The sequence below is a fragment of the Sphaerodactylus townsendi genome, linkage group LG02 (genome assembly GCF_021028975.2).
Source record: "Sphaerodactylus townsendi isolate TG3544 linkage group LG02, MPM_Stown_v2.3, whole genome shotgun sequence".
Lineage (NCBI taxonomy): Eukaryota > Metazoa > Chordata > Lepidosauria > Squamata > Sphaerodactylidae > Sphaerodactylus > Sphaerodactylus townsendi.
Window position 1 is genome coordinate 84,743,054 of NC_059426.1, and position 12,022 is coordinate 84,755,075.

General features: G+C 38.3%; 1 protein-coding gene across 1 annotated transcript in view; it reads left to right on the forward strand.

Annotated features, from left to right (window-relative positions):
* ABCC8 (ATP binding cassette subfamily C member 8) overlaps nt 1-12,022 on the forward strand; it is a 93,320-nt gene that overhangs the window by 70,359 nt on the left and 10,939 nt on the right. Inside the window, 6 exon segments of the mRNA XM_048485350.1 lie at nt 790-1,037; nt 3,185-3,345; nt 4,536-4,605; nt 5,382-5,539; nt 6,083-6,175; nt 11,247-11,349. Coding sequence (XP_048341307.1) covers nt 790-1,037; nt 3,185-3,345; nt 4,536-4,605; nt 5,382-5,539; nt 6,083-6,175; nt 11,247-11,349 — 833 coding nt within the window.

A 12,022-nucleotide genomic window follows, 5' to 3' on the forward strand; every position in this document is an offset into this window, starting at 1 on the left:
ACTTTAAGCAAGGCAATATTGCTCACTATATTTCACAGAGTTGTTTTATGATAAAATGAGACAGGTAAATGTGAACCATGCTAACCCCTTAGAAAATAGGTGGCATGCAAATATGATATACTGATGTAGCTGGACCAGGTATATGCAAGCTAACAGTATACTTTGCTCTCCAGAAGAAGCTTAACAGAAAGTATTTGTTTCAGAAAAAACTAATTTTAACTGCACCTTTGAAGGCGTAATTGAATTTACATGCTCGTGTAGGTATTTATTTCATAGAGAAAGACTATTAAAGTCTTGCATAGGTGACTTCTTTTAAACTGCAAATATTGGATTACTCAATGCATCTATAAATTATAGCTTCCTGAGAAAATCTGAGCATCTGTTGAATAATTAAACACTGTTTCAACATAAGAGACTGTGTATTAATAATGAGTGGCTAGTCTACAGGACTTGTACTATTTTGCTGAGAAAAATCTCTACAGAATTTATAATAAGAATTCTTGAGCCACTAAACTGGTAAATGTGGATTGTAAAACTTTTTGGACCTAGAACTATGTAGAAGTTAGATCCATTGAACTCACTGGGACATTTCCAAATCCATATCTTAAAATTAATTTCTTTAGATTGATACCAGGATTCCTTGTGATATCATCCATTCAGTCAATATTAACACATACTTGGAAACTTCTACATATAACAAGTAAAACAATATTAGCAGTACATAAAGATAAGTAAGAGCAAACTGAGAAATTTTGTACTATAAGTGGTATTTTTTCTGTTAATTTACAGATGAAACACCAGAAACTGATGAGGAAGACGACCACCTGTCTTCTGTCCTTCACCAAAGAGCAAAGATGCCTTGGCAAGCATGTGGGAAGTACCTTAGCTCTGCAGGGTTTCTCCTACTGCCTTTGCTGGCATTTTCACAGCTCCTGAAACACACAGTTATGGTATCTATTGACTTTTGGCTAGCACAGTGGACAGCTGATGCCATTTCCACCACAGCTGAAAAGAAACTGAATTGCTCTGTTTGTGAGGTATGTGAAAGTCTAAACAGAATTGGACTGAGACACAACATCTGGCCTCCCCTAACCTAAAATGAAGGAAGGAGAAAAGAGCATGTTGAAATGGGGGCCACCAGTCCTGCTCACCCACCTTGTGCAAAGAACAACCATTTTGGGACAACATGAAGAATACCTACTCCCACCTGCCTTGGGCAAAATGGGGGCTGTTGGCTTCTGCCTTCCTTGTATAAAGCAACAGCTGATAGTAGGTGCCGTTCTGGCATGCGGGGCCAACGTTTTCCTGCAGCCAAGATTCCAGTGTTCACCTGATTCTGAATCTTGAAAAGGCAATTTCTCTTGGTTTTAATATCAAACTAATATTTTCCTGCTAGTTTACATACGCCACAAAATATTCTTACCTGCCAGGTTAAAGGCTTCAGGAAATTGGTAGCTGAATTATATTGCTGTGTATTCCAGCTTCTTTGAAACTTTTATTAAGAATAGGTGGAATAGAAGCTTCCTTAGACAATGATTTTCTCACTTTAATGTTATAGAAAATGGGAGGCTCTCTTTTGTGTCTCATTTTCAAGTATCATTTAATGCAAAAAATAAAAAGCAGCATTCCATGCGCAAACAGTGTAGCTTCGGTTTTCGACGGTTTCGGGTTTTGCCAAGCATTACCGGATGGATGACTGGCGATAACCGAGGTTCCACTGTACTTTTTACAACACAGAAATTAATCTGTTTTTAAAAGTCTAGAATATCATAGCACCATATTCTAGGACCAATATTTTATACAATAATGAATACAAACAAATTATGAAACATAAAAATATATGCAGTTTCCAAACATTCCAAGTCTTCCTTCAATATATGCATAATATAGGCTTTTAACCAAGATTTTGGGATTCCCTCCTTACTTAATAGGGTGTTCATTATGTTTTGTAATATTGGTGCTATATTATCCATAGCCATGGCACAGCTGTGCCACCTCCAAAGGAAATTGTGGCACCACAGCCACCAAACAAAATGCGAAGTTCCCTTGGTCTCTCTGAAAAATTCCCATACAACTCAATGAGATGCACCTATCTTTTTGCTGGTGAAAGTCCTCATTGGCAAAAGGGGGCATTCCTGGGGCCAAAAGGGCTCAGGAAGCTGACAAAAGCTGGCTCTGCCCCTGGGAATACTCCTTTCAAGGCTGCTGCAGATTCCTGTGTCAGAGGAGCACTGGCACCATGTCATCATTGGTGCCTGAAGACTGTGCAGCCGTGCGGCTCCCTGGTGTTTATGTAAGGGCCTCTGCACTAGTGTAAATGCCCCTTGCACTGGCATAACTGGCATTTATGCTGGTGCAGGGATCACACTGCCTCCTTTGCTCCCTTCCCAGGACTGCACTGTTAATGTGATGAGTTATGCATAAACCTGATAGGACTGTGCCTCTTAGAAACACATATTTCAATTCTGGGCCAGCACAATATTCATGGGCTTCATGTATCAATGTGATAGAGCTTATATACAGAAAGTATAAATTAATCTATTTATCAAGTTCCATCATGACAGTGTTCCAACCTCATATTATTGCTGTGATCATCTTCCACTAATTTTTTTTAAAATGGCAAAATGAAAAATGAAAAAGTGCCAATTCAGATTTAAAAAGAAGTAAATTCTGTGATCATGTCTAGGGTAAAGGGCAGGGGACATAGTCTTGAACTACATAATCCTGTTCTTCTAGGTTATATAAAGTTAAAGCCATGACTGAACCAGCTCATAATCTTATCCAACTGAAGTTACTACTTCTGGACAGCTATTGAGTTATAATAATTGATAGTAATTCTGTTTTGAAAAATAAAAGCTGTACCTACTGATAGTTAGATAAATATGGGTATATCCCTTAAGGTAAAATTACTGAGATGGGAACAATAACCTCCAAATGGCTTGATTAACTGTAATTTCATATGTCAAGGTAAATCCACCAATGCCTCCTTCTTATCAACTAATCTTGGCTAATTTGGCAATATATATCTCAGTTTTTCAAAATCTTAATGAAAGAAAGGGTAAAATTGTATTATGACTACGTAAGAAGATAAATGAGGATTCCTCTCAGCATAATTAATTCTGTAGTTTTGAATCAGACAGGAATATTATGTGTTTTGGTTTCATTGTCCTTCTTTTTGTCTTAGGCTTTTAATCATTCCCCCTATTCAAGAGTATTCAGCATTCTCTCCTGCCTTGGAATTGTATTATGTTTTGTAACATCGATAGCAGTAGAGTGGACTGGTTTAAAAGTTGCCAAGAAACTACATTCTTATCTACTGAATAAAATTATTTTGGCCCCAATGAGGTATTCTACTATATCTAAATAATTTAAGAAAACACTGTGATGACAGTTGTGTAATTTCAGGAAAATGTTTCACATGCTGTTTTATCCTAATGACTGTGTAAAATGCAGTAATAGTGAGGAAAACCCTTTTCTTTTTATTTAATACATTTATTATATGTTCTGTTTTATGTACAATAAAGAAGTAGTAGACTTGATGGTTTGTGGGATAAAAGTATAGATTTTTATATGATAAAAGTAATAGGTTCTCCATAACCCTCATTTTCCTCTGGCAGAAGGGTGGTGATTTTCTTCAATTCTCCCCTCACTCTGCAGTTTCCCACATGATGCCCAGCACAGTTCCTGGACATGAATTCCAGGTTAACATTACAGGGGTCTTGGTAGACTGCAGCAGAAATGGGGCAATAAGATGTTTCTGTTCCATATAGGCAAAGACGAGTTTACTGCTCATCAGATTTTACCTAATGTTTTTAGGTTCACATTACTATCACTGAATTTTTATATAATGTTAGTAAGCTGTTAAACAGTTTGTTCAAATTACAAATATACAGGTGACAGGCTATTTTTTGAATGCCTTGCCATGTCATAAATTTCTTGCTATAGAAAACTAGCATGTAATGGGAAAAATTCTAGACTCTCTTTTTCCCAGATATGCTCCCTTTCTAGACCCTAGGAGTTTTTAATGGGAAACAAGATTCAAACACTTGATGCCCTCTCTCAACTTGAAGTAATACATTTGGAGGACAGTACTATGTTTCTGAGCATGTAACTTGTAGACTTAGCATCACAATTTCTGTTATTTTATGAAAAATACATATTGTGCTAAATTCATACTTCAATTTTTGTGTGTTTTATTTATTCATTTTATATCTATTTTTGTTAATTTTGATCTATTTGTGTTCATAAATAGGAAAAATATTAATTAGATTATTGCATTTGTTTTGTATAAGGAATGAGGAGAAATTCATGATTCACACTTTCAAAATACAATTATGTTTTTATAGTAACATAATTATCAAGAAATTCTAGAAAATATTTTGACATTATGTCCCTTATTACCCAGTATCAAACAGCAGAGCTTTATGACATTAAACAAGTACATAGTATAAAAGCTAGTATGTTGCTGATGAGGATATACAAAATTTTAAAAAATTCCTTCAGAAATCAATTGTCTTTCTGTATCACTATTTCAGGTTTTTTGAAACAACACCACTGGGAAGTATCTTGAACAGATTTTCAGCTGATTGTAACACTATTGACCAGGTAAATTGTAAACAAACATATTCTCTTCAAAATAACTCATTTATTTTGTCTTCTCAACAAAAAGTAATGTATAGATGTATATTCCTGTTATATTTGCTCAATATGAATGTTTTCATGAAATAATACAATAGTTCGTATATTTATGTAACAATTTGCTTTTTTGTTTTATATTGAACTGTCCTGGCCACAGCAGAGCAATGCTGGTGTCCACTCACATGCCAGTGGGGGGGGGGGCAGGCCTGAGTGTTCCCAAGGGGTGAACCTGACATTAGTCAGGTTCCACCCCAAGTTTGTGGCCAGTTGTACAACAGCCTGAGTCCCGGACTGAAGCCACCCATTGGCACATATGGAGGGTATTCCAGCAGCAGGGAGGTTCTTTGGATTTTTTTCCCCTCTCCCTATGCCACCAGAAAGCTCTCTGGAGGTGACAGGCAGCACAGCAGCAATGCCGTCTCCAGCCACCTCCAGGAATAAGTTTGCACTGCTGAAGTCTTAAGCCTAATCCTATACATTCATCATAGGATCAATCAGTTAACTATTTAAAATATCTGCAGATGTACAGAGTAGACACTTCCTGTCTAATTCATCCATACAGTTCAAGCTTCCCATGAATCCACCATATGTTTCAGTAAAAGATTTGAACATCCACACCACATAGGTCTTTGCTGGAAAAAAAGGAAACAAAACACAAGATGAACTTCTGATTTCATTTTAAGCTTGATTTACTTGCACTGTACTTAATATGCCCTGTACTTAATATGTGTTTATTTGCTTAGCATATTCCGGCCACCCTGGAGTGCTTGAGCCGTTCCACCATGCTCTGTTTATCAGCTCTTGCTGTGATCTCCTATGTTACACCTGTGTTTCTCATAGCTCTATTCCCTCTTGCTGTAATATGCTATTTCATCCAGAAATACTTCAGAGTAGCATCAAGGTAAGTGTTTGATAAATTCACTGCATTATATGAAAAATTGGTTTGTAATATAAAACCCCTGACCTGCATGGCCCTGGCTAGATCTCATCAGATCTCAGAAGCTAAGCAGAGTTGACCCTGGTTAGTATTTGGTTAAGAGACCACCAAGGAATACCAGTGTCATTATGCAGAGGAAGGCAATGATAAAACCACCTCTGCTCTTGCCTTGAAAACCCTACTAAATTGCCATAAGTCAACTGTGACTTAATGGCACTTTACACACACTTATGTATAAGACAGTGTAGAAAAGTAATGGGAAAGATGCTGCAGTTATTTTGCTTTGTATATTTTTGAACTAATGATTATCCTTTTGTTCTTCCTATAAGCACCTATTTTATTGTTACACTAGCAAGAGTACCTGACATTATCTAGTTGTTGTTCCTATGAATCTATACTTTATTAAGCTAGATATTTAACATATTTCTCCTTCAAAATACTTCATGATCTTTACAAATTTCAAATTTATCAGGAAAATATTGATTTAAAAATATTAACTATTTTCAGGGACCTGCAGCAGTTGGATGATAGCACTCAACTCCCACTACTTTCTCACTTTTCAGAGACTGTAGAAGGCCTAACCACTATTCGTGCATTCAGGTATTTTTCAGAGAAAAAAATTTGTACTTGTCAAAGAATGTGACTATCACGTATTAAATGATTAGTCTGACTGTTTCTATATTAAGGTTCTGATAAGCAAAGATACTGACAATTTAACTTACAAAGTTATATGAAGTCATCTGTTTATACAGCATCTGTTTAATACTACTCCAATATGAATACATAAAGTCCATTATATAAATGACTAAAATGTTTTGGAATAATCTCTCTACGACATATTCGATAAGTTCAAAGGTTAGTTTTAAAGGTTGAAAAGTCCACTGTACATCCAACCCATGTATTCCACATGCCCATGACATTGTCTCATACTATTTATAACCATATCTTTGTCCAGGTTAGATCAGGATCCAACTATTTCTCAACCTTCTACAGGTATCAGTAATTTTAAAAATCATCATAGAGGTCATTTTAAACCTATAAAAAGTGCACTCACTTTGAATCATGAAACTCAAGTACTGAAAGTGCTGGTCACGCTTGGGTCACTCTTGCCCTTCTAACACAACTGTTGCTCTATTCCTCCTTGTATCTCTATCAGTATTGTGTCCTCCAACCTACTTATTGGCCATTCTACTTATTGGCCATTTGTGTATGATTCCTGTGCACTGAAGCTGGGGTAATTTTCCCTTTATGTCAGGCCCCTTCCTCACAGGCCAATAAACCCAGGGTAACAATGGAATAAAACCCATTGGGGGGGAACTTTGCATGGTTCCCGTCCCCTAATGCGAGTCCTTTATTTCCCCAAAAAAACAGGTTATTTGAGAATAGCGCTATCCACGATTCTTGGTTATAATGAAGGTTGCAGTCGCTCATGAGCGAACGGCTGCCCCAAGAAGTGTGTTACTTGGCTGTGCTTCCCTCTTTTGTTTCCAGTTTTTCCCTCTCTGCTACACAGGGGCACGGGGTGGCAGCATGGTTGGGGAAGTCCATGCCTGCCTGGTTCCGTAGTTACACAGCGGAGGAAGGTGACTGGGAAAAAAACACTCCTCCATGCAAAGGGGTGATGGCAACCCGCATTGCCTCTGCAGGGTCCGTTCACTGACTGCAAACACTCAAAAGCAATGTGGGTTGCTTTACCCAGACTGCAATCCACTGAACTTTGCCTGTGCAGAAGAGACCTCTGTGCCACCAGTGCTTCCCCAATCCAGATACATTTGTTTTCTGACCTGTTCTTTGTTTAGAGGAAATCTTCAATATAGATTTCACAAGAAGAATTCAGGGATGTAGTAAAATATTTGGGATATTATGTTTTGGGATAATAACTAGGGGGGATGTCAGTCTGATGGCCCTGGCCCTATGAAGTTCTGGCACAGTTCAGTACATGCTTCCTGGAAAATTACTCCATTGTAAATTGAAGCAATAATGTTCTGTCAACTGGAAGCGCTCAGGTTGGATCAGACTTCTTATAGAAGCAGATTTATGATGTGGGACTGCAAGGGTGATATCCATTAGTAGAGTCAGAAAGGTAACTAAGTTATTGACAACTTGTTCAGTGAAGCCATACTAAGATCTTATATTGAAACAGGCTTCAAAAGTTCATGCCACACCCCAACCCTTATATGACCCATGCTTACATTCAGATTATTTCTTCCCTGTGGCACCTCCTGGTAGATCTTTGAAAAGAAAGACATGGTGATTGTGTTCTTAGAGAAAACTAGCGGGGCCCGGCCACACATTGCTGTGGCTTATTGTGGTGAAATTTGTGTCTGAAATTGTATGAGTATGATGTATTGTATGAAATTGTATGAGTATGATGTATGAGTCTGAAATTGTGTGCATCGAGGAATGCTGCTGTAAATTTTGTTGTGCGTGCACAATGACAATAAAAATGCTTATGCTTATGCTTATGAAATGGGAAAGGAACAGTAGCAGCAAATCAATTGCTGCTTTACCTGGCTCAGGTGTGTTGTCTGACAGCGGGAGGTATGCAAGAACACAGTCGGGGGAATGAGCAAGTGTCTATGAAATTTTCAGAGCGTTTGGGCCAGCAGGTGCGGGGTTATTCTCGAAGCAACAAATGCATGGTTCCATTTTTATATATAGATTGGAAGAACCTTCAGGAACTCTTTGAACATTTGAGGGCTCAGCCCCTTGATCTGGGATTCTAATCCAATGGTATTATTTCTTCCCCTCCCTCAGCTGTTTCTCTTTAGATATACTTTCTGATGCAACCATGCTTTCTAAGTCTTTCACAGCTATGTAATTCTCATTAATAACAGGTCCAGAGTTAAAGCTCTGCATTAGTGCCTGTGTCTGATTCACAGAGACAGTCTGTGGCAAATTAACACCATAGCAAATTACTGAAGGCCAGTCCTCAGACAAATAGCTTCATGAATGGAATTGTTCCACAAGACAACTTGTTGCCTGTCTAAGACCCTAATGGGCATGTTTGAAAGTATCATGATTACTAGGGAGAAAAGTGATTGGTATCCTTCTATGCATCCACTCTTCCCCCTCTGACTTGCTTAATGTAAGAATCCCAGTGAATGACACATGTCCCTTCATCTTTTTGGAAAACAGACTTAAGAAATTATAGTAGCTGGTTGGTGGAGTCTGACTCTTCTCTTCCCAAAACCTATCTTTAAGTTAGTTTCCCATTACTGTCCAAGGGTGGACCTATTTTGCACGAAACCCTTTACCAATAATACACACCACTCCATTGCTGGCGTAATAAATTGGCCATAGCCATTTTATTGAGCAGAAATGTGAGGCTAAGCATGGGTCTGGATCTGGTAATGCGGGTAATGTGTTAAAGCTCCGCAGGGCGGGTGCCCCATACCTGAGCTTCGCTCTACTGTGAGGCTCTGCCGGGCGGCCACTCCTAGCAAGAGGTGTTCCCCCTTGGCCCTGGTCAGCAGAGTGGTCACCTCTTGCCGTTGTCACCATTCCCAGGGGGAAGGCCTAGCTCCCTACCTCCCTTCCCCTTGCCCCTTCAGATCAATACCCATGCGCCAAACTGCCATGTATCTAGGCTATGACAAAATAAGCATGCATTAACACATAAGAAAATTAGGGAGAGGTGGGCAGGCAAATCATCAGCTGGCGAGCACATGGCCAGCACAAAGGAGGGCGAGGCTCATTTCGTCCCTCCTTTCTTCCATTGACGTTAGCCCTTGCCAGGCATGGCTCCCCTTTGCCTTCCACCCTCACTTGGGCTGCATCTGTTGGTTTCGCCTCCCCCCGCCCCGAGCAGCAACCGCGGCCCGGGGTAATTCCCAGCCATCTTTGCTATGGAATCAGTAAAGGGGGAGAGAGAACTTAAGAATTTATGTTACTAAAGTTCCAGTTTATACATCTTGCAGGTTTCTATTGACTTAGACTTGTGTTGACTGACATCATAGCCATCCAGCTATTTTTAGTTGTATAGAGCTTCCTAAGTTGATCCAAAGCAGCAAAGTTTGTCTGAATTCATGCATTAGTTGCCATTGTTATCACATTTTAAGTATTTAGAATCTTTTCCTGCTAACTGAAAGCAATTACATCTACTTTGTCTAGTGCCATATGAATCTGCTGCTCTTTTATAACTCCTGACATTATTTTTCACTTGTTTGCCTTTCCCATGTCAAAGAAAACAAAAATATCCTTGTAGTCATTAATGCAGAACTATACAGAATTCTGCTAAAATAGGTCATACCTCATGACATCTCACGTGTAATTTAATTAGTTCAGATATATCTTCCTAACATAGTCTGTGATCTACTGCCTAGTAGGGTAAGCTCAGAATTTTAGTAAGATGAATCCAATTTAACTAATAAACCTGTGATTCAAAATGAACTACATATTCATAAGTCTTTGCATTTCTTCCAAGTTTTTCTGGTTGGTTATTTTTAGAATTGTGCTTCTTTTCAGCTATCTTATGTATAGCAATTGGGACATTTGAAATTTGGATTCTAATCTCTAAGCACAGTACTCTTGAGTTTCCAAAATTAGCCTGATAACATATTAAAGAACTAGTTAGCAGGAACCAGCTAATGTTTGGGCCTTGTTAGGCTTGATCTTTATGCTAGCTTTCCTGAATCTGGTCTATATTAGCAAGAAAAGAATCTGATTTTACAGCTGCAACTACATCTATCTTATAAATCACCATCTCCCACTTCATGGTCTTCTTCATTCTCCTATCAGTTATAAAGAGCACACGAACATATTAATATGTGTATATACGTTCAGTAGCAGAGGATGAGAATGTTAGGTCAACAAGACATGAAAAGGTCCATAACAGATCTCCTTCATATTTTTTATTCCAGAATAGCCAGATGGTTACTTTGAACAAGTCCCTTAGGCCATAAGAAAGAAGTTAGCCCTTTTTTCCTGAACCATGTTCATACCTTCAAATAGTTCCCCAGAACAGCTGATTAACTCATTTGGGAAAAACACATGGACAGTACAGAAAAAACTGGAGAAATAATATAAGGGAAAACAGTTAAACCACACCACGCTGCATGCTATAGCCCTGAGCCACACCTAAGGCCTTCATAGTTGCCACTTATCAGTACAAGAATATTCTGGAGATATACTAATAACTTACAAGAGAGTCTTATAAGGGTTTGACCAGGGGATAATGAATCATAATCTGCTAAACCTCTGTGTGATATCTTGAGGAAAGGATTGGTATGAATATTTTTATACATTCTTAGAATTTTTTGGAACACCCCATTCCAGTATACTATAGCAAAAATGCATATATAAGGGTTGCTGTCATATGTCTTCATCCAGGTTTCTTTCCTCAGATGCTGTTAGTACCAGTTTCTTTCAAGGGTTTTTCTTTACCATAAGAAAGCTATAAAATCTGTTTCCTCTTCTGAGAAGCTTATTATGATAGATGTCAGAATTCTGAAAAGAAATTAGCAAAAATGTCAGCTGCTAACTCTAATTGTAAGTTATGAATTGTTAACTCTGATTCATCATGCAATATTACATACATTTATTTGTAAGTGCTTGATAATATTTTGAGTGGCTGCCCTAGCTCTTGGATGTCTTTTTTGTCAACATGTCTTTTATATATTAAACCTAAATTAATTTCATTCTATTGATCTGTCTTTTTTTTTAACAAAAGGTATGAAGTCCGGTTTAAACAGAAGCTTCTTGAATATACGGACTCTAACAACATCGCTTCCCTTTTCCTTACAGCTGCCAATCGCTGGCTGGAAGTTCGAATGGCAAGTACATTACCTTGCCTTGAGACAAGGCAGTAAATAATCCTTTGGCCTCGAGATTGTTAATTCTTATTACTTATCTGGGTTGATATCTGTTGCCGCTTATTGTCTAGCAAAAGTCCTTGGCTTTCACAGCTGTGAAACAATAGGCTCAGTAGGGCATAGCTTATGCCAGACCCATGTGTCAAACAGTGGCATGCTAGAATGTTTTGCTCAACCTACATCTGCTTGAGGTACAAGGACTAGGCCCAGGTTCTGGCAGTGTTGGTGAGGTTCAGCTTACACCCAGTGTGTTCTGGTCAAGTACAGCCTTCATCTTCCCCGGCCCCCACCATTTGTTTGCCACTACATCACATCTTCAAAAGTATATTATGGGATTGTTGACACTTTGGACCAAAAAGATTGCCTAGCCAGCTACAGGTGAAACATTTGTTTTATTTCTACATCTGCACAATTTAGTTTCACTTATTCAGTTTTTACCTGTCATTCACCTGTCAGGGAAAAAATTAATCTTGTTTTATTTAAAGTTTTGCAAACAGGGCCTATAAAACCTTACTCAAACTTACAGTGCTAGTATATTTTTATTATATTTTATTATCTGTCAGTAAACATCATGGATTATTAAGTTGCTATAACCTTTCTCAGGTCATTCATCCCAAACAGCTGAACAGGTTAA